The sequence below is a fragment of the Pangasianodon hypophthalmus genome, chromosome 6 (assembly GCF_027358585.1).
Source record: "Pangasianodon hypophthalmus isolate fPanHyp1 chromosome 6, fPanHyp1.pri, whole genome shotgun sequence".
NCBI lineage: Eukaryota > Metazoa > Chordata > Actinopteri > Siluriformes > Pangasiidae > Pangasianodon > Pangasianodon hypophthalmus.
In genome coordinates, this window is record NC_069715.1 from 21,510,976 (window position 1) to 21,533,083 (window position 22,108).

At 37.3% G+C, this 22,108-nt stretch overlaps 1 protein-coding gene across 1 annotated transcript in view; it reads left to right on the plus strand.

The window, feature by feature from the left end:
• The window catches only part of LOC113526575 (SH3 and multiple ankyrin repeat domains protein 2), an 88,210-nt gene that overhangs the window by 16,697 nt on the left and 49,405 nt on the right, over positions 1-22,108 (plus strand). The window contains exons 9-13 of the mRNA XM_026913756.3: positions 270-336; positions 10,409-10,649; positions 14,896-15,035; positions 16,609-16,722; positions 17,072-17,153. Of these exons, the coding sequence (XP_026769557.2) occupies positions 270-336; positions 10,409-10,649; positions 14,896-15,035; positions 16,609-16,722; positions 17,072-17,153 (644 nt within the window). The remainder of the gene's footprint in view (positions 1-269; positions 337-10,408; positions 10,650-14,895; positions 15,036-16,608; positions 16,723-17,071; positions 17,154-22,108) is intronic.

Consider the following 22,108-nt stretch of genomic DNA (forward strand, 5'->3'; position numbering starts at 1 on the left):
AATAGGACTGATGGTCAATACATCATACCTAGAGAAGTTTGTCAGCTTCAAGGCATCAACATTTAGTGAAGATAAAGGTTCAGAGATGCACCACACACACACACACACATTCAAACCCAGCCCAAACTGAAAATATACTGAATGAATAATGTGTTCAATGGCATGTGTACACAGTGTGGAATTTACCAAATGAAGTCATCTGTTTCTGCTTGAATTTCCCTCATGCTTTTTTTCTGAATTCATGAACCTGAATGACCCCTGTGTGTCAGGTGGCCATCATCGCAGGAAATTTTGAGCTTGCTGAGCTGATCAAGAACCACAGAGAGAGTGACGTAGGTGAGAGTCACACACATACACACTTTCAAATTGTGAAAGACCTTATAGTTACTGTATTTGAATATAATTTTAAAATGATTGATCTCAGTGATGTATACTTAAGAATATTGCTTTTTTTGTGATGAGGTCTCAGACTTCAGCAATGCATTAATACACTCCCTTACACAGAGTGTGTAATGATTTAATTAATTAAGGCTTCAAGACATTGTGAGTCAAGTTTTTGTGATCAGTGAAATTCAACATGTGCAGAAACATTGGTCGTGCACTATTATATACAGTAAGTACATTAATAAATAAAAAATTTATGGTATTGTATATGTAACAAGAAGAGATTGTATATGTAACAAAACAGAGACACTGGTCTGGGGAATTTATTAAAACAATAATTAAAGTCACAAAAAAGACCAACACTGTGACAGGCTAGAAATGAAAAAGAAAGACATAGGCTTGGAATCAATAATCAGTCACAAGGAAATGGCAGAAAACCTGTGGTGAACTGAAGAGTCCAAAGTGAGGTCCAAATGCACAACTGAAAGAATATAAAGGAGCATAATTGTTCTGTATGAAAGGGTGAACCAAGATCCTTCAACAAGTGTCCCAGGACGAGAGTACAGGAAGAGACTCAGTGCTGTTATTCTCTCCAAGGCAGACCTCACAAAATATTAACTGTAAGGCTGTTGAGAAGTTTGAAACCAGTGTGTTGCAGTGCAAAGTGCACTTCTTTAAAAAAAAAAAAAAAGTAAGATGTATACATAAAACAATATAATATCAATATAATGTATATAATAACGTATGCTTGGGCTCAAAATATCAATTAATGTTAATCTTTAGATACATGTTCATTTTTTATGAAGGGTGCCAATAATTCTGAAAGGTACTATACACCGATATAAGGGTGAAAGGAGGCAAGTGTGTGTGTGTGTGTTTGTGTGTGTGTGTTATTATTGGATTACAGTTCTCTTTTATTTTAGAGCCTCTGAAATCCACCAGGTGACACTAACTGAAAGAAGAAAGAGAGAGAGGAGAGAGAGAGAGAGAGAGAGAGAGAAAGAAAGAAAGAAAGAAAGAGGATCCATTTTTATTATTTATTCCAAGTTCAATAGATAGATAGATAGATAGATAGATAGAAGAAAGAAAGAAAGAAAGAAAGAAAAAGAAAGAAACAAGGCACAGTTAATCCGAGCTTCACAGCTGTCCAGAAGGCGGAATGAGACAAGCTGCAGTTTAAGAGGTTTAAATTCTGATCAGGCAGCATCATGGAGACAAAATCGTATCTCAGGAACGCCAGATGCATCAGAACTGTCCATTTACCCCCCCTTCATCCCCTTTGCTCCCTTCTTTCCTATTTATTACCCTATTTCCTTGTTTGATCTATGGATCTTAATTGAGATGGGATTGTACAGCAATCAGCATGGGTTCCTCTTGCTGCACAGAAAAAGGTGCGTTCAAGGATTACTACAATTTCTGTGACATGTTATTTCTTAAAATCCCATAGCAGTTTTTAATCCACTGAAGTAAATTATCACTCATTACGCATCTAACTGACTGAGGTATATTTTTATTAATTAAAAAAAAGCAAATTAATATATAATGGCAATCTACACTGTGTTTTAGGAATTCCTGTGTGTTACTGTATGCCTTTTTGAATGAGCCAGACTATTAGTAAACATTAAAAGAATAATTCAGGCAAGAAAGAAATGTTCCCTATACTACTCTAACTGTGGAGGTTGTTTTTTTTTTTTTTTTTTTTTTAGTAGATGTTCGCATGGGTCATCTAAACTGTTCTGCATGAATCATTACACAGTGCAAATAAAAATAATTGTACATATGAAAAAAACAGATGCAGTGAGGTTTTGCTGAGATGAGATTTGAGATGATGCATAAATCTGAGTGCAGTACCGAGAGCTGATTTTATTTCATCATTTATCAAAGACTAACCTGATCATTTCAGCTGATCTTTATTATTGAACAATCTATTATTTAACTCTGAGCCACATTTAACCCACAAGTTTAGCTGTGTGACAAATTCCTGTATGAAACTGAAATTATCTCATTATGTCAGTATTTAGCAGCAGTACTTAAGCTGACCAGCTCCTTAAACATGCCTTTATGCTAACGTTGACTGCTAAGTAGTACGTTTTTAATGTTACCTCTGCAGCTATATAATTTTAGCCAGGTTTGCTAACAAGGCAGCTAATATTAGTCTACATATTATGTAATTAAAAATGAGCTAGATAACATCAGGTTATTATATTGCATACATGATTAGCAATGTTCAATATCATGCTAGCTACTATAAGGCTATTGTATTGTCTAAAACAGTAGCCTCAGTCACTAGCAAGCTAACTAGACTTAAGCTAGTTAGCTTAAGGTAAACTATAGTGTATACTTAGTAAACTATAGTGTAAACCAGTCCCAGACTGGTGTGATAAAGAATGGGATTGGCAATCTGATTGTGTGCAGATGGTGTACATTTCTATTCTCGCCTGGGTGCAAATAGCCTCTGCTTTGATCACACAGTTACCCTCAGCACTGCTTTATATGATTATTGCATATTGTTGTGTATAAAGACAGTAATGCCTATAAAACATTATAAATAATTAAAGTGTAATTAAATGATTCAATTGGAGAGAGATACGAGAGAAAAAGATTAAAAGAGAGGAGTGTGAGATTAATAAGGAAAGGAAAGAATGAAAGAAAGGTGAGACACAGTAATGCACGTATGCTGAAAGAGTCAGATTGAGAAGGGATGGTCAGAGTCATTGAGAGAAAGAGAGAGAGAGAGAGAGAGAGAGAGGGGGGGGGAGGGAGGGAGTGGTGGGAGCAGGGTGGAGGGTCCAGGGTGAATCTTTTCCAGTTTATTGCCAGCTCTAGACAAATCATGATCTGTGCTGTATCACTGTCTCTCACACTTCTCACACTTTGTACTGCTACTTTATTTTTCTTTTCGTAAGTGAGGGAACATCTTATTCGGACTATTTTTTGGAGACTGTATCGATATAAGTGAATACTAGTGGAGTAAAAATGAAATCTTTTCTCTGTGCCTTAAAGAGTGAAGGTAAGAGAATGCTTTAACACTTTTAATAACATTACAACTTCAGTCAGTTGATCAGTTTTGTGTTCTCAGTTCTTGTGACCTACAGTGCAACACTCTCTCTCTTTGCTTATTCTCATTGGCTTTTAGCCTTTATCCTATTGCCACCTCTGTTATCTGCTTTTAATGTCTTGTAATGACAAACACTCATGCTTATTCAGTTAGTATGCTACTCTTTGTAATGTATCATCTGCTTGCAGTCAGTAAGAACACACTGTTTTGACTTACATGGAAGAATAATGGGATTTGTGTAATATGTCACATATTGTAAATCAGTTACTGCGCACAGACCAAATCTTAGGATTAATTTTCATTTGATTGCAGTATTAATTGTAACCATTTACAGATATCAGATATCATTTGGATATAAAGGATCATATTTACACAATTCCTCTTTACCCCAAATGTAGCCATTCAGCCTAGACAAGTACACTGTCTGAAATTGTTTCTTTAGTTTTGCATTGAAGTCCCCTGACCTTCACCTGTCCAGTTCCCTGCCTGTGGCCACTGTGGCCTCAGATTCCTGTTCTTGGCTGTCTGCTCACCACGGTTGTAAAGAGTGCATATTTGAGTTACCATGACCTTCCTGTCAGCTGAACCCAGTCTGGCTGACCATTTTCTTATGACTTTTCTCATCAGCCAGGCATTTCCACCTGCAGAACTGCTGCTCACTGGATTTGTTGTTGTTGTTGTTGTTGTTGTTAATTGCACCATAAACTCTACACTGTAAATAATTGACTGTAGATTTTGCAATAAAATTTACAGTAAACAACTATAAAATAAAGTATAAGTAATGTACTGTAATATCTTACATGGTATAAAATGACACATAATACAGTACCTTTGCTCTTTTGGCTGGTACAGGATACAACTAAGCAATGCCATGATTTGAACACACAAATTTCTGACTTGTAATGCACAGCCTTAACCACTGAGCCCCCACAAGGCACACTAACTTGCACTGATTTAATGTAATCTTTTGGTGAAGTGAATTCAGCGTTAGAAGTGGTTGAATCAGTTACAGTATTACAGCTCAGAAGGTCATATGTTCAAATCCCAGTGTTGCTAAGTTACCAAGGTTGGGTCCTAGAGCATGACCCTTCAGCTCACTTGTATCCTGCATGGAGCAAATGTACTAGGTTATGTGTTACTGTATACAATGTAAGATGCTGCTTTAATGTAAATATGTTTTACAGTGATTTTCCAGTACTAAATTACTGTACAATCTGCAGTAATTTTTTTTACAGTGTAGAGACTGTTGTACATGAAAATCCCAGGAGATCAGCAATTTTTGAAATCCTCAAACCAGCCACCAACAACCACATCATACTCAAAGATCACATTTTTTCCCATTCTTATGTTTGACATGAACATTAACTGATGCTCTTGATCTGTATCTGCATGACTTTATGCATTGCACTGCTGCCACATGATTGGCTTATTAGATCATTGCATCAGTGTACAGATAAACAGTTGTCCCTATTTGTTGAAATAACTTTTATAAAACAGTTCCACCATCAAACTTTCCAGCTCCACTTACTTGTTAGCTATTTTAGACTCAGAGCTCTAGTACAGAGCTAAAGAGTCATACTTCAGAATATTAAATTTCTGACTGAAAGATCACTTTAATTCCCACTGTCTGATGGGAAATAAACTCAAACGCATAGGTCAGTAATTTGTCATTCACGGCTAATGAGAACCTTATCAGAGTTTGGGTGATTAATGAAGATAATGATGAAGGCAAAGAGTTCAGGGGCAAATGTCCACTCGTTCTGTAATGAAAACGTTATAAGCAAGTGTGAATCAGAGTGTGTGGGGATTAACTGTGTTAAATGAACACAGCTTGTAAAGTGTACACTGCTCCCTTAAACCATTAACCATCTATTAGGGGTTTAATGATACACAAAATTCAAAGTCAATGCTATTATTTATCACCCAGTGATCATTTCTCTTTTTTGCTGTAGTGCAAAATCTGCTCTACAAAATAAAATTAAATCTAAAAACTTCTTTTAGCGATCTAAATTAGGACTAGTCTTTAATTTTTGAGAGTTCATACTAAATACGTTAAACAGGGTACACCTGTGTTAATTTTAAATGGACCTGTGTCTAGTTGTATGATATCTCTGACTTTGGGAAGTCTCACAGCTAAAATGGCAGATCGGATCAGCAGATCATGAAGACCAAGGAACTGCTCATGAAGCTTCGAGATGGAAAGGTTATTAAAACACTGGCAAAAGTTTAAACCTTCTTCGGAGCATTTTGAAATCCATTGTAACAAGGTGGATCTAAGAGCTTTTGGGAAAAGATTTTGTGGTCTGTTGGGACTAAAGTTGAACCATTTGGTCTAAAGATGAAACATAATGTTTGGTGCAAACCAAATACAGTCCAGCACCCAGGTAACACCATTCCTATAATCAAGCACGGTGGTGGTAGCATCATGCTCTATGGTTGCTTTCAGCAGAATCAACATGTGCAACGCTTATAGAGACACATCTGAAACAACTTAAATCTGTAATTGCAGCAGAAGGGCAATTGACACTGGGGTGAATATTTATCACTTCAGCAGTTTTTCGTTTTTTTTTTTTTTTTCAAATAATTCTGAGGACATACTGTATTTAATTTTATTTTTATGATATGATATGCTTAAATATGATGTTGCAATACAGCAAAAATAGAAATAATCATTGGGGTGAATACTTTCTGGAGGCACTGTATGCCATAGGTTTCCATTATAAACATTAAAATATTCAACAATTATACAGTAATTGAAAATTAATGATACTGTTAAGGGAGTGTTTGCATGATCCATTCAGACTCTTGGCAGCATATATCAAAACAAAAGCTGTGCATTAGAATGTAAAAAACTTAAACATGAGTAATTAAACATAAAGTCTCTGGCCAAGCTTGTGCAGGGTTGTCCAGTCTCAGCAAAATTTCCACCCCAACTACATCTCAAAAGCTGCAAAAAGACCTGGGAGACAAATTTTATTTCTTTTTAAAGTCTTTGCACCTTAACCAACTTCCCTCAGCCTTGTTTCAAAACTATCTCGATTTGGTGTAAAATACTCCGACCTTGGCAACCCTGCTGGTGTGACTCTCAACAGGGTATGTCTGAAGTCATGCAGTTCTCTCAAACCGGTTTTTGAATCTTGTCTTCTCCACTATACTGAATCAACTCTCGTATCTGCAGTAGTGATGAGGGCTAAAAGGATAGTCGTGTGTATGGGTGCTATTTTCATTGCAGACAGTAACAAGTCCAGGAACTTTCTCTTATGACCTTACAGAGGCACAGAGGACCATCTCATTACTGCAAAACTGTTCTTTTTCTTGGACTTTTAATACCTTTTAAACAAAATATCAGATGGATGAAAGCATTTATGAGCAAAGATTTGACCATTCCTGTGAAGATAACAATAAATAACTTTGTACTGTGTGTGGATGTACATAATGGGAAGGTTGATCAAGGCAGAAATTCTGAGCACATCACTCCATTGCAGATGATCAGACTGGATGTGGCTGTTAATCCAAAAAATGTGGGCATAGGCAAAGAAGCTGAACGTGCCCTAAAGCTATTGCATTCTTCTAATTAATCAATATCACACAAGCAAGAGGCAGTTATACTGAATATCGGCGCGGCTGTGATTCGCCACAGGTGCCGTAGATAATCACAGCCATGCTGATATTCAGTATAACTGCGCTCTTGCTCGTGTGATTTCAAGTAAGTGACACGTGCGACACAATATGGCCAAATGTTCTGTTTATTTTTCTGCTAGTGGAAATAGATCCCGATGAAGCTACACTCACTTTATAACTCATAGCTGGCTAGCTAGCTCACACTGATTTGTACATTCCTGTTAAAGGTGCTTTCGGTGAAATTGGCTTCCTTTTCATCTTCATCTGACAAGCTTTCATATTTTAAGCCAAAAATTATATTCCTGAAAAGTATCTTTTGCCATGTCCACTGATGATGTCACTAACTCTACTGTAGTGAAGGTTTTGAACTAGGAAGTGAAATTTTACATGGCGAACACAGACAAGCAAAGCGATACACACAGTCAAACGTCCCTGAAATATAGGAACGCTTGAAATGCCGCTTGACCGATCAAATTTGTGGACTGAATTTTTGACTCTGATTGATCAGAAGATGTTGATTAATGTTAATAAAGAGATTTTTGTGGTATCTTAAAGTCTAGCACCTGATACTGGTGTACTCAGTACACTCCTCAACATTATCTCGATGTTATCATCCCTACTGCTCTCAGTCACTAAGAGCATGCTATACAAATATTAGTAAAAATAATGAAATAAAAATTGCATAAATTTTTTCTTGGAAGACTGCAGTTCGGCACAACGTCCTCATTTTGACTTCTAAATCTGAAACTCTTCACACCTGATCAGACAGGAAAAGAGGGAAGGCTATTTTTAGTGTGCTGACATTGAGAGAACCTGAAGGTCAGAATGATGAGTTGTTCATGTCAGATTTTTAAAATAATTTTTTTTTAGATCCCTTTAGAGCATCTTTTCTCCCAACCTCAATTTCTCAAAACCTCAGCACTTCCAGGTATCCTTGTGATTTTGACATATCTGATGTAACATATGTCATTGACAAATGTCTCCTGTTTGTCCTCAGCTAGTATATGTGACAAAAAGCAGACAGTTCATTATCCGAACCCCATCTTGATAGACTCGTTGTGATTTTACCGGCGGATGTTGCCAAGTGTGCTGGAACACAGTTTCGCCAGCTGCTACATACAGTGTTTGGTCACACTGGCACATCTCCAGAGAATTTTTAAACACAACAATCATAGAATGATTAACATTTTCTTGCTTCTTCTTCACCACTGCATCTCTGAAAGCCTGTTAGAGGAGACAAACAAAAATGAGGGTCAGAAACTTACAATCTCACAGGCTGATTAAACAGTCTATTAGAATGCCAGATCTAGCTATAAAACCTAAATTTATGTTGATATATCTATAAATTGTGAACTATAAGTACAGCTATAATAATCCAATAATATTATTACAGCTGCACTGCTTTCGGGAAGCAGCTGCCTTACTAACCACATCCTTCAGATGTCCCTGTCTCACTGGACCGCATTTTATTCAATGAGTTTTGGTTAAAGCTTCACATTAATACCATTTATTAGCAGTACTTGAAGCAATGGTAGTGTAGCAGTAGTCTTGCTGCCTAATAGCTCTAGGCTCCCTAGTTCAATCCTGAGTTTGGATTACTGTCTGTGTGGAGTTTCACACTTTTTCCATGATGACATTGTTTCATCTGGGTTCTCCAGTTTCCTCCACCTCCCAAAAACACGCCAACAGGGAGCTTGGCTACGCTAAACTGCCCTAGATGTGAATGAGTGTGTGAATGTGTGTATTCATGGTGCCCTGTGATGGACGGGTGTCCCATCCAAGGTGCATTCCAAGTGTTCCCGGGATAGGCATAGGATTCACCACCAGGATTAGTGGTTCCAGAATGAGTACATTAATCAGAATACACCGTCTAATTTTACTTATACTGTGTATCAGTGAAATGTCTGTACTATGCATGTTAGATAAATACTCAAAAACATACTGCAGCTCTGCCTTTGTAGACCTTCCAATCTGTTCAGAGATGGTTATGATCCAGTTTGACTGAGACAGAGTCCTTTCCAGGATGTGTAAATCATTGTCTTCAAAGTGTCCCATGTGCTTTAGTTAGAGGTAGACCCCTGACTTGAGGAAGCACTTGATAGGTAGCATTAGCCACATTTGTCTTCTCAAACCCCTCAGCAGTCTTAGCAGTGAGACTGTGGGCCCAATTTAGCAAGCCTGCATTTCAATTCCATTATTCTAACTGCTAATGTTAGTTTAAAAATTAGTCCTATTAGAAAAGAACTGACTAATGGAGGCTAGCTGATGGCACAGTGGTTTGGTGGATAGCACTGTTGCCTTGCACCTCTGTGGTTGGGGGTTTGAATCTGGCCTCTGTCCTGGGTGTGGAGTTTGCACGTTCTCCCTGTGCTTTGGGGGTTTCCTCGTGGTACTCTAGTTTCCTCCCCCAGTCTAAAGACATGTGCTGTAGGCTGATTGGCATTTCCAAATTGTCTGGAGTGTGTGTGATTGTGCCCTGTGATGGGTTGGCAATCTGTCCAGAGTGTTCCCCACCTTGTGCACTGCGTCCCCTGGGATAGGCTCCAGGTTACACCGCAGTCCTGTGTAGGATAATAGGGGGATGGGTTTTCTCTCAGCCATTCACTTTGTCTCTCACCTGTCTGCTTGGAATTCTCTTTGTGCTCTATCCAGTGAGTTTACAGCCACAAAACTTGGCTACACAGCAGAACTACATGACAGCTACATTCATGATTAATATCACACCTTCTGCTAATAACAAACAATAATTGAAACACTGATTTGCTCTCATACTTCATTATACATTTACAAATATGCAATTTACAAAAAATGTGTGCTATTGCTCCTGATTCTTAATCTACCTCTTGCTGCTTGGTTCATAAAATTGTTCACCTACAGTACTTACAAGCAGCTCGAATTAAAACACACAGAAATGATAAAAAATATGATGAAACTAATAACTGCATACTTTTAACCCCACTACTTCTCAACAGCACTGACAGTGAACAGGGAGTGTACAGGGCAGACGCTAAGGAAAACAGGAAGCAGAAACTGCTGAAAATCAGGAAGTAAACCAGGGATGCACTGTGACAGTACTTAGTTCAATTAAAATGTTTTTTTTTTCTTTAAAAATCAGAGCATGTGTTTGAAATAATGCTTTCTATTAACATCAGACATTCTGTATTAAGTAGGCTACATCATTTGCATACTAACCTACTGTATTGCATTGTGTATGCTGAAAATTCTCCACTATGACTGTATATAATTATGAAATGGTGAACTCCCATAATAATAATACACTGTGGATTCACAGCGAAATAATAATAATAATAATAATAATAATCTGTCTCTTCTTCTCTCTTTCAGTGCCTTTCGTTGAGGCTCCCTCATACTCCAGGAGACGTCGTGCTCCTCATCATTTGGTGCCTCCACGTGTGCTGCTGCGCTCCAATAGTGAAAACCACCTCCAACTACATCCCCAACAAACAACCACACAGCTACACATACACACCAGCCCTAACGGCACAGTGAGTACCAGAGCCCCACCACGCAGCCGCTCGCCCTCACTCAGCCGCCTGGGAGAGGAGCAGCATAGACTACAGCACAGGTGAGACACACACACACACACACGCATATAATTCTATAATAAACGAATAAATCTTTCTGGGACATTTCAACTAACATGCATATAACCATAGCTACGTCTATATCTAACCCAAACTTTAACCTCAGTAACTAAAAGCAAATATTATGACTCTTTCAGTTTTTGGTTGTTGGTTTATTTTGTTTAAAAAATTTTAATAGTGTAGAAAATCTCATGTGGACCAGCAACGTGTGCCCAAAAGAATAAAACTGACACATTACATCATTATGGGGACATTCTGACATCAGTGGAGATCAAGACTGAATAATCTCATTAGACATACTGTAGCCACAACTTCTCTGTGGCTCTCACCACACACACACACACACACACACAGAGTATGAATCTATAGGTGCTCTGTTAGTTTAATCTTTAAAGTCCAAGAGTCCTGCCTGCTCTGTGTTAAAGATATAATACAGAATGTGTACATATTCTCTCTCTCTCTCTCTCTCTCGCTCTCTCTCTCTCTTGTGTGTGTGTGTGTGTGTGTGTGTCATCCTCTCATTCTCTGGATCAACCTGACTATCATCATTCAAGAGGATTAAGAAGATTAGTGTCAGTGTATGTAATGTGTGTGAGTGTGGCCATGTCTTTATATTTTGGTGAGGAACACAAAGGGTAGGAATATCTGAGAGTTTTGATCTTGTGGGGACATTTGACCAGTCTCCATAAGAAAAACTGTAGGTTTTATTTAAAAAAAAAAAAAAAAAAAAAAAAAAAAAAAAAAAAAGGTTTCCTTTTGGTTACAGAGGTTAGGGTTAGTGTTTGATTTAGGTGTAGCACATCATTAAACCACTGCATTAGGTATTATGTCAATGGAAGTAATTACAAGGATAGTAATACAAATGTGTGGGTGTGTGTGGGTGTGGGTGTGTGTGTATGCACTGATACCAAGGGCTTTATTTGCCATGGCCACAAAGCCTCAGTAGTGATTAAGATGTGACATTCTGACCTCTATGTAGATTAAAAACAGACATATGGTACTGTAACACACACACACATATCACATGAATGCTAATTCAGTACTACTAAAATATCAATATTCAAGAACCTCTCTTTAATAAAAATTCTCAATGAATTAGCAGCAAATACATCATACAGATCACATACACAAGATACAGCTCACTGCAGTTACTTTGTGTGTTTCAAAACCATTAGGCAGTTTGTGTGGCAATATGTTCAAAAATATTTTTATATATAAATATAAATAATATATGAAAAATTAAAAAATGCTATTAATTATTAGAAGTTATTACAGTTAATACAGTAGAATTCACTACTTGCTTGTTGTTAGGGTGTAAATCAGTTTTAAATTGTGCATAGGGTGTAAACTGGCTTACATAAACACTGTGATTTAAATTAATTTCTAAAGCAAGACAGTCATGTTAGAAAAGAACGGTATTTTCATAATCATAGCACACATGCAAAAACAAGGCATGAGATCTTATTTTCTTATATTTTCATAGACATCTTTTTTTTATTATTATTTTTATGGGCATCGTGAAAGGTGCAGGTAGTAACATTGCATAGAGCAGCACAGTTGTAAAAAAAATGTAATAAAAATAAAATTATTGAGTGGTATGGTTACATGAGTTGCTGGAATATCGAATTCAGTTGGTTCCTCTCATTCCCTTTAAGAACCAAGTGTGCACTGTGCAGCACAGTGTCGTTCTCATAACACAAAAAGTGTGCTACAAACACTTCCCATAAGATGGAGCTCTCGCATCAGTTCATTCAGACATTCAGACATTCTTCTTAGACATGTTCACCAAATGCACCCAAGTATTGGCACCCTTGATGAAGATGAGTTGGAAAAATTATTTATTAGCTTGGTCTTATTTTCATGAAATGAAGTTACTGAATATTTGTTGATGATGTGTTGCAATAGCAGAAATGCTTCTGATGCGCTGGTAGAAAATGAGTGTGATCAGAGTTAAAGAGATAAAGAGATTGTGGATGAGAGAGAGTGAGAGAGTTTATATTCTGGATTGTATTATACAGTGTAACTACAAGGTACCAGCTCGTGAATAAAGCATAGTTACAATGTATATGTATATACACTTTATTAAATATGGAAATAATGCTGATTACGATGCTTATATGTACATCAGAAAAATCAGTGTTACCCCATCATGCATTCACTTCTCCATGTGATATGCTTTTGAGGGAAGCGTGGAGTATTTACAAAATATGCTGGCACATGCATGAAGCACATGTGGAGAAGCAGAACAATCACTAATTTAAACATGTATTGTAATATTGTAGATTGATGTTGAAGGGCTCATAAAGACAAAACCTTTTTTTCTGGTTGTTTTCATTTTTTTCCATTTAATTTTTTTTGTTATATCATAGTAACCATGATCAAGGTATGGTATATAGTTTAACTGAATGTGCTCTGCATCGACTGGAATTCATTTTTACACAGATTAAAATTTGTGTACATTTTTTCTGTTTCAGTGCTGCCACCTTTCGCTAGTCTTAACAGTCCGAGACACTCTGAAGCAAGATTCTGTGTAATAAATGTAAATAATAAAAGAGGTGTTACACTTACCGCTCATCACACCCCGGGTTTCTCACAATCTCGCACACAGCAGCATGCATGAACTCTGCAAACGATTCTAACAGTTAATTTAGAGATAAATCTAGACAACAGCACAGATTTCACTTTGTGAACACAAGAAAAAATAATATTAGGGAAAAAAACAGTTTTTTTACCTATATGACAGAAAATGAGTTTTTCACAAATATCTCCAGTACAACAGGATGAATCCTGCTTTTTTTGTTTGTTTTTGGTTTGTACTTGTGATGTACTTGTATTGCATGTAATAAAGTCACATCTGCGTGTACACGTTTAGACAAAATAAGCACGTTACAACTGTGCAGTGTTACAACTGCATTAGCGCTCCCCTACTAAAGCTACTTTGTAAGCTGATCATAATAGAACTGTGTATTAGACTCAACTACTTTATTTTACACAAGTAACACGTTAAGAAATACACAAATGTCACTAATATTAGTCTGTACTTCTGTTAGACTACCCACAGTGTCATGAACAGAAGAACAGCAGGGAGGATGTAGGTGCGGATTAACGGCTTTATTAAAGAAAGTCCATCAAAACAAATCCAAAGTGATACTAAAAAACCAACAACAGGCAATTGTCAGGGGTAAATGTAAATCAAACAAACAAAAAAAAAACAGGTAACATGTTTTTCTTCATTACTATGAACCAAAGACATAGTAATGTCACAGAAACTGCTTGGCAGTGATTGTTTGCGAGTCTGGATTATTTGAATGAGTTGTAGGGATAGCAAGCAGCTATGTGTAATTAGTATTCAGGTGAACGTGAACAGGGATAGGTTGCTTGGGAGGGATCGTGTGATGAGCTTTGTAGTTCGTTGGCTGTCTGGGAATCATGGGAAGGGTAGTTTGCTTATCCTTTTTTGTGCAGGCATTGATGTGACACATGAGCCTCATAAATTTCTGCCCTCTTCAACTCATTTTCAAGCTAAATCTGAAATGTCTTCCTATTCACCATATATTCTCACTATTCTCCCTGCAAGCAGTTTAACATAACAGGGGTCTTGGTAGACTTTTCCTGGCCAATAGCATGCCATTTGTGATTAAAGCCACAGAACAAGCAACTGTTTGTTGGAATGTAATAAAACATGTACATGTAATAAAAAAGTATTTCCTAATAGTGATATCTGAAATTTATATATCCACATGAATTTTATCTGATTTCTTAGCCAGCTCGCTAAAGTCAGCTGACCTGACAGGATTTTTTTAAAGTCATATTTATACTGTAAATGTTCATAATCTTCACTGTTACTGCCAAATAGCTAGTGGACATACACTAACTTGATAGGATATTAGAGAAAATCTCACTTTTTTGTCTGCAATCATTAAACTATCATTAAACCATGTTTGAGTGTTAGAGACCTACCCAGTAATACTTAAATATATGAACTTGAACACATGTCCATCTACACACTGGTCTCCGTTTTGTAGATAGACCTAACTCAGCAAAGTAGAACAGTCCTGTTATGTAGCATGAGGAAAAATCACAGTTGAATATGATAGTTATGTTTCGGGTCCCAATGATGTTTGCATGAGATGGGATGTTTTATCATAACAAGACTCTCAAATTCAGTCCCTAAAGAAAGGTACTACAGTTGAACAATTTTAATTCTGCTCTTCCTATCTTCCTCAGAGCGAATACAAGTCTTGATGGTTCGGGGTCAAGAAGGAAGCTGTATAGTGCCGTCCCCGGTCGCCATTTTGTCGCAGTGCGACCCTATCAGCCTCAGGCAGAGGGAGAAATCACACTGTATAAAAATGACAGGGTCAAAGGTCAGCACACACCCACAGGCACATTCAGACACACACACATGCACACACACACACGGATGCAGGTCCCTTAAGGCATGTCTCAATTCACATGCAGTACTTATGTACTAGACAGTGTTTGTATATACATAACTGTTTAGTGTGTATATGGGTTCCATCATGGACTATGAAATGGAAGGGGTTGCTTACATCATGTGCATTTTCCCAAAATAAAATATGGTTAGTGTTTGAATCTACAAACCTCTCATGTACTGAAGCAAAGTCTGTTCTCTACTAATCTTCTAGAGTACTACATAGTAAAACAGGATGTCAAACCAACAGCCTGCAGGCCAGGACCAGCCCCATAAAGGCTCTAATATGGCCCTCAAAGTGAATTTAAAATCCATGTTCTAAATCAAAAATCACCTTGTAGACCTTCTTATTTCACTAGAGGACAAAATAGAGCCATAAATTGTACTGCTAAAATGTGCTAATATTGTAAAGATATGTAACTATTCAGTAGCAAGCTTAAAATCTGATCATGTAAAAATGGGCTTTTTGTGTAGATTCATGACATATAAGACAAACACAATTAAGTCCACTTAAGTTACAGGTTGGCTAATCCATAGCGGCAAAACCATATATATCAGCCATTAAACAGATCTTAATCTTCATAAAGTCCTCATTCACAACTCCATATATTTTAGATGATGCACAGTCTTTAGGCTAACTGCCCTTCTTAGCTCTTTAGAGTTATTAATGCACCTAGTGGTCAAAAATGGGACCTGCAACAACCACAAATAGTGGACTCACGCTGCCCCATGTTCACTGCATGGACATTTTCAGTGGAGGAGGAGCAGCAGACAGGACACTTAATGACAGGGTTGCTTTACACCAAATTACGCTAGTTTAAAAATAATCAGCAGCCGATAAGATCTTGTTTTTTAATAGAAAATAATCAGAATTAAATCAAATGAATTTCTACAAACAAAGGCATAAGTGTAAGTGTAAGTGCATACAGTGTATCTGTGATGTCAAGAACCATTTCTATTGTAAATTGTATTGCATTTCATGTATTGGGAGAGGGAAAGGGACATTATGGGTAGCGGGTAATGTCAGTACATCACAAATGCATGTACACCACAGTGACCTTGTTTCTCACACAAAGGCTGGGAAAAAGAAAGAAAATTCTGGGACTTGTTTCAGGTCTTTTGATGTAGTTGGGCTGGAAATTTTTCTGAAACCTGGCAACCCTGGTTCATGATATTAGCTCTTCTGTATGCACCTTGCACACTGGCAATGGGAATTCCCACTTGATTGGACTATGTGCATTGTGCTCAAATGAGTGTGACACACCTGTATTAAACACTTTTAAGTATTAAAGTAGATCACAGCATGAAAGACACAGCTCCGGTGTTTTCAGTGGCTAAAATGTCATTAAGATACCACAGCAATCAACACTGTGTGTTAGAAGCATACACTTGTTACAAAATGAAGTGAATGGCTGAAAACTGGCTCTGTCTCAGTGTAAAGTAACAGATCAATAACAATAACAAGTCTCAGAGGAGAATAGTTAATTGATTTTTGGCTGTCTCAGTTCTCAGTATTGGTGAAGGTGGCTACTGGGAAGGCAGCGCTCGCGGCCGTGTCGGCTGGTTTCCAGCTAATTGTTTGGAAGAAATTCCTGCCAAAACAAACGAGGACAGACCACGTAAGCCTACACACCTGTGTGTGTGTGTGTGTGTGTGTGTGTGTGTGTGTGTGTGTGTGTGTGTGTGTGTGGGGCTGTTATAGTGTCTATGTTTGTGGATGTAGATAACACAACTTTAAATGTGGACAATAGAAGAAATTAACTATTAAAAAAAATGTAATGGAAAATATTCAAATCATTGTTGTCTGATGAAAAATGTGTAAATTAGATATATTATCCTAAACCACACGTGGTTGCAGTTAGTTCTAAACTTTCAAATAAAACACTAATGTTCAGGGTTTTTATGTGTAATGATGTTTTGATTATAACATGTCTCTTTAAGTGTTTTAATGATTTTATTTTTCCCCAGAGAGCCGAATAGATCGGACAGATAAAAAGAAGCTATTCAGGCATTACACCGTGGGATCATATGACAGCTTTGATGCCTCCAGGTACAGCCATCGTATAAATCCATATTAATTCATAACAGAATATATGTCATATCGTATAGCTTGCATATAAGACACACAGACATAATGTATGCGTTTTTGTGTGTGTGTGTCAGGGGTGGCATGTTTTTCTATCTTGGTAGGGTCCAAATGTCCCCACAAGGATGGGTATATCTGACAGATTTGACCTTGATCTTTCATTTAAAAATCTACAAGAGGCAAAAGGTTTCCTTTTGGTTACTGATATTACAGTTAGGGTTAGAGTTAGGTGTAGCATAGCATTAATTAGCTGCAGTAATAATAAGACCAGTATGTTTTTTTTTTTTTGGACGAAAGCTGGCTTATAAATCGGTTCCATTTACCACAGCATCTTCTTTGAACACCGTGCAACACTGTGCTGAGACACTTAGAGCAATTTTAAAATACCACTTTTCCAGTGTGACATGCTTGGTGTGCATGATCACCAGGGTACAGTGTAGACCTTTTTTTCTCCTCTGTTTTCATCCTACACTATTGTCTTGTCACCTCAGTTTACACCTAATTCACCTTTTCTGTAATTTGTCTCTAGATTTTGACCTGTGCTCTTACACTTCTAAAAATTGTTTATTGACACAGAAGTGAGTCAAAATAGCTTCCATTTCTGCCTTTCTACCTTTTCTTTCACTTTTTGGTAGTAATTTAATGTTTCCAGCCCTCCGTGTATAGTTTTTGGGGCGTCACTAAATGCAAATGAGGTGTGTCAGGAACGAGCTTTACACTTTACATGTGACCAACATATGCGCACAAGTACGAAGAAGATAAGCGCTTCCGAAAAGTTAGTAAATCTTGCGGAAAATTTGTGTTCAGTTTGGCCTATGCAAATATTTATAAACAACTTTACCAAAAGATTGATAAATGAGGCCCATTGGACATATATACTTAATTCCACAGAAGTGAAATTTATTATAAGAGTGCAATTGATTGGTTAAGTTACTATAAGAATTTTTTTTCTTAATGTTGAGCACTGTACAAAATGCTTATGCACATCTAAAGACATTGTGTAACACAAGATGCCTTCATAATGAAGTTTCTAAGTATCAAAATAATTTTTATTTTGAACGAAAAATGGTAAAAACCCATGAGAAAATATTAACAAAACATAATTTCCCATAGGTACATTGTCCCATAGGTACATTGTTGTTCCCGGCTTTCTAAAGAACCTGCTACAGTTCTTCTGTCTCTGCAGATAAACTCCAAAACATGGTCATTTACTTAATATGATCCAGTACTAAACAAAAAAAAAATCTGACTAACATTGAATTTTTCTAAATAAATCATATTGGAAATCTTTTTTTTTCTTTTCTCTTGCATTAATGCACTAATGCAGCAGGCATAAAATAAACATATACGGCACATTTTTTAATGAAATAAAGAGCGCTTAAAACTTTTGCACAGTACTTTATATACTTTCTGAGGCCTGTTGCAGTGAAACAAATCATTTAATCTCATCATTTTAGCTAACTCATTAATTACCTTAGTGACTAAAATAATTTCAGGTGCTGTTCAAAAACAATAATGGTACTATATTGGTATATCATTTCATAAGAAGTAATAATGCCTATACTTAGAAGCAGTATACAGTTAAGGACCCGAGAAAAATATATATTCAAAAAGATTTAAAGCACAACATTTAATGACCAATAACTAAGAAGAAGAAGAAGAAGAAGATTATGGTTAATGTTCAGGGAACAGGCTCTAGCAATCTAGTCCTAGAAGGTTTTTGAAACTTCTCTTTCCTTTACAGTGATTCTTTATTTGCAGAGTGGAATTAATAGGCCAGAAATAATGTATGGATGTATGAACTGTCAGTAGTATTTTCCATCCAGTCAGTCATGCATAAAAATATGCGTAAGACACCAATGCACACACACACACACACACACACACACACACACACAGTGTTCTTGAGACTGTAAAATTGACAGTGACATCAGAAGTGTAAAAACTGCTGAAAAGCCCAGCTTGTTGTTTCTGATGCAGACATTTATAATATCTATTTCTCTGCAGCACTGACCCAAATGTGCTGCTGCAGTGAGATTGGTTTTTAATGAGATAATTCAGCCTGTTTTTTCTCAAACTCTAGCTGAATTTTCCCTGGGGGGCTGAAACACAACACTGCGTTAAATATTCATCTGGGTTTTTTTTCTTTCTTTCTTTTTTTTTTACACTGACAGAAGGTGCGTTAAATTTTGCATGAACTGCAAACTGTCTGCAGCCGGAATGCAAGAGGAGATAGAGGGATCTGATGAAGAAAGACTGAATAGACCAATAATTGTGAATAAGAATTTTTTTGGGTCATTACTAAAGATACATTTGGAAAGTTCTTATGACCATCAATGGACCACTGTTAGTTGGTAATTAACCGACTAACCCAAAGTTAATTTAAACAAATTGCCGTTTAAGGTCAACAAGGCTTTATTGAATGAACGAGAAACATAAAGGCTGTTTCACTGCAATAGATGTCGCTAGCAGTAATGTAGCCTTCATTTCCTCACTCCTTAATATGTTAGCCCAGCTTAAGCAACATACAATACAGCATATTTAGCCAGATTTTGTTGCCCATTTGTTCTTTCCATTCAGAGCTGAGAGTCACACATAGCTGAAATTATCCTAAGCTTTGATATTGTTCCAGAATTTTTGAAGGCCTCACCATATTTTTTACACATTCCACTGTTAAATCTTAAACAAGTTATCGTAGTGCAAGATGGTCAATGACATAATTGGACAAAAGCCAAAAACCAAGGTAGCGGAAAATTGAAAAAAAAAAAAATTAAAGCTTGTCCATATCTGCATGTTCAGCGGAACACAGACATGAAGGACGAGTTCATGGAGAACAATTAGTTGACCACCAGGGTTGCCAAGTCTCAGCATAATTTCCATTTCAAAAACCCCACAGACCTAAAAGACCCAAAACTAGTCCAAAAAGCTTGAGCACTGAAAAAGGAGACAATTTTTTTTTTCTTTTTCTCAGTCTTTGTATGGAATACAAGGTCACCATGGTCAGGGATGGATTATGAGACAATAGGGCCCTGGGGACATACCCCAGTAGGGCTCTGGGGACATTAGACAATACTGATTATTTAAAAATAAAATAACACACCGGATTCGATTATAAAACAAATAGAACATACAATTCTGCGTGAATGAAGTAGAGGTTTAAGGACGCACAACAAAGTCTGCACCATGTTAAAAAAATACAGACAATTCAACCGCCAAGGTCTGACAGAAAACTGATAAACACTCACTTTGAAGGTTTAATGATGTTTTTTGTGATATGTTCAAAGTTATTGTGTAGGCTATCTCTTCATTTTGGCCGTTTGACCCTGGGTGGTTAATAAGAGTGAACTTACGCAGAGGCTCTGCAGATCCTTGGGGTTCCCTGACTCCTTGGGCATTCGCTAATCCATCCAAAAATATTTGATTTCCAATAACTGCAGTACAATTTTTTTTGTCATTGCCTAGTACGGACATTGTCCACTTCATAATCCCTCTTTTCCTCTCCCAATCTTTGCAATGCGTCATACAACAGAAATAGCTCCGGTCATCATAAATACAATATCTGAATTTACACATTCCCTTTGTTTGCTATAGCCTATGTTTGTGGAAATTGCTCAATTCCAATGCCACCTTGCTAACTGCACCCACAACTTTGTTCCAAAACTATCCTAATGTGGCATAAAAACTGCGACCCTGGCAACCCTGTTGACCACGCTGTCATCCACAATTTGCATTCTAGCTTCTCACACTTTGTGTCAGCTCATAAAAAGAACAAACATGTCTAGTGACATGCACAACATCTTACTCCATTTCTGTGTGGTGATGATGGGTCATGCTTATTTCAATCCATACTGAGAAGTTTTAGTGTTGCCTATACACAATATCAAAGCATATTATGTGTGTGTGACATTGCATCTTTGCCTGACGATCTCGTGCATGCTCCCTTAAGACCAAAAATACAAAACTCTACAAATTTACTGATGAGATTCTTTCAGTTTAAGGAAACTGTTTTTGATAGATTTTAAAAGTTGTGTCATCATTTGCCCATCTTATGGGATTTAAAACACTGTCACAGAATTCACAAAAATAAATTCACCTGTGTGTGAAATTTAGATCACATGATCACCTGAACCTCCATCAGCACGGCATCTTAAAAAAAAAAAAAAACAGACTTGGTTGCCAGGGCAACTAAGCATCCTCCGCTCTGTTGCTAGGACTGCAAAAGTCTCTCATACTCACACTCATACACACACTCATGCTCGCACATATACACTTATTCTCTCTCTCTCTCTCTCTCTCACACACACACACACACACACACACACCCAGGAAGCAACTTGTAACCTTTATAGACATATGATGAGTTTTATTATTAAGATGAAAGTTATTTACTTATTATTATTATCATTATTATTATTATTATTAGACAGATATTACTGTATAATAAAACTGCATATACATGTTCAGACTGGAAATGATGCTGACTGAGTAATACACAATGTTACGTAAAAGAGCAAGAGAGAGAGATAGTGAAGAAGAGAGAGTGAGAGTGAGAGAGAAATGAGGGAGGGAGGGGGAGAGAGAGAGAGGGACAGAGAGAGAGAGAGAGAAATTCTCTCCTGCTCTTACACACTCGCTTCTTCATGCTGCCAAAAGGATCGCAGGAATGAAAATGTCACCACTGCTTCTTGGCTGCTGATGACACACACTCACTCGCACGATCCTTGCGCTTGTGTGCTGCCATCACTCCCTGCACTCATTTTTCCTCTCTCCGTTTCCTCTGGTTCCTCTGCTGCCGCTCTTCATCATTTATTTCATCATTTATTCATCGAGCCGGTGATGGTTGTTTTTAGCGACGAGGCCTCGGTGAGCGACTCGCTCTCCGAGGGACGGAGGAAAAGAGGGGATGCGTTAACCCCTCC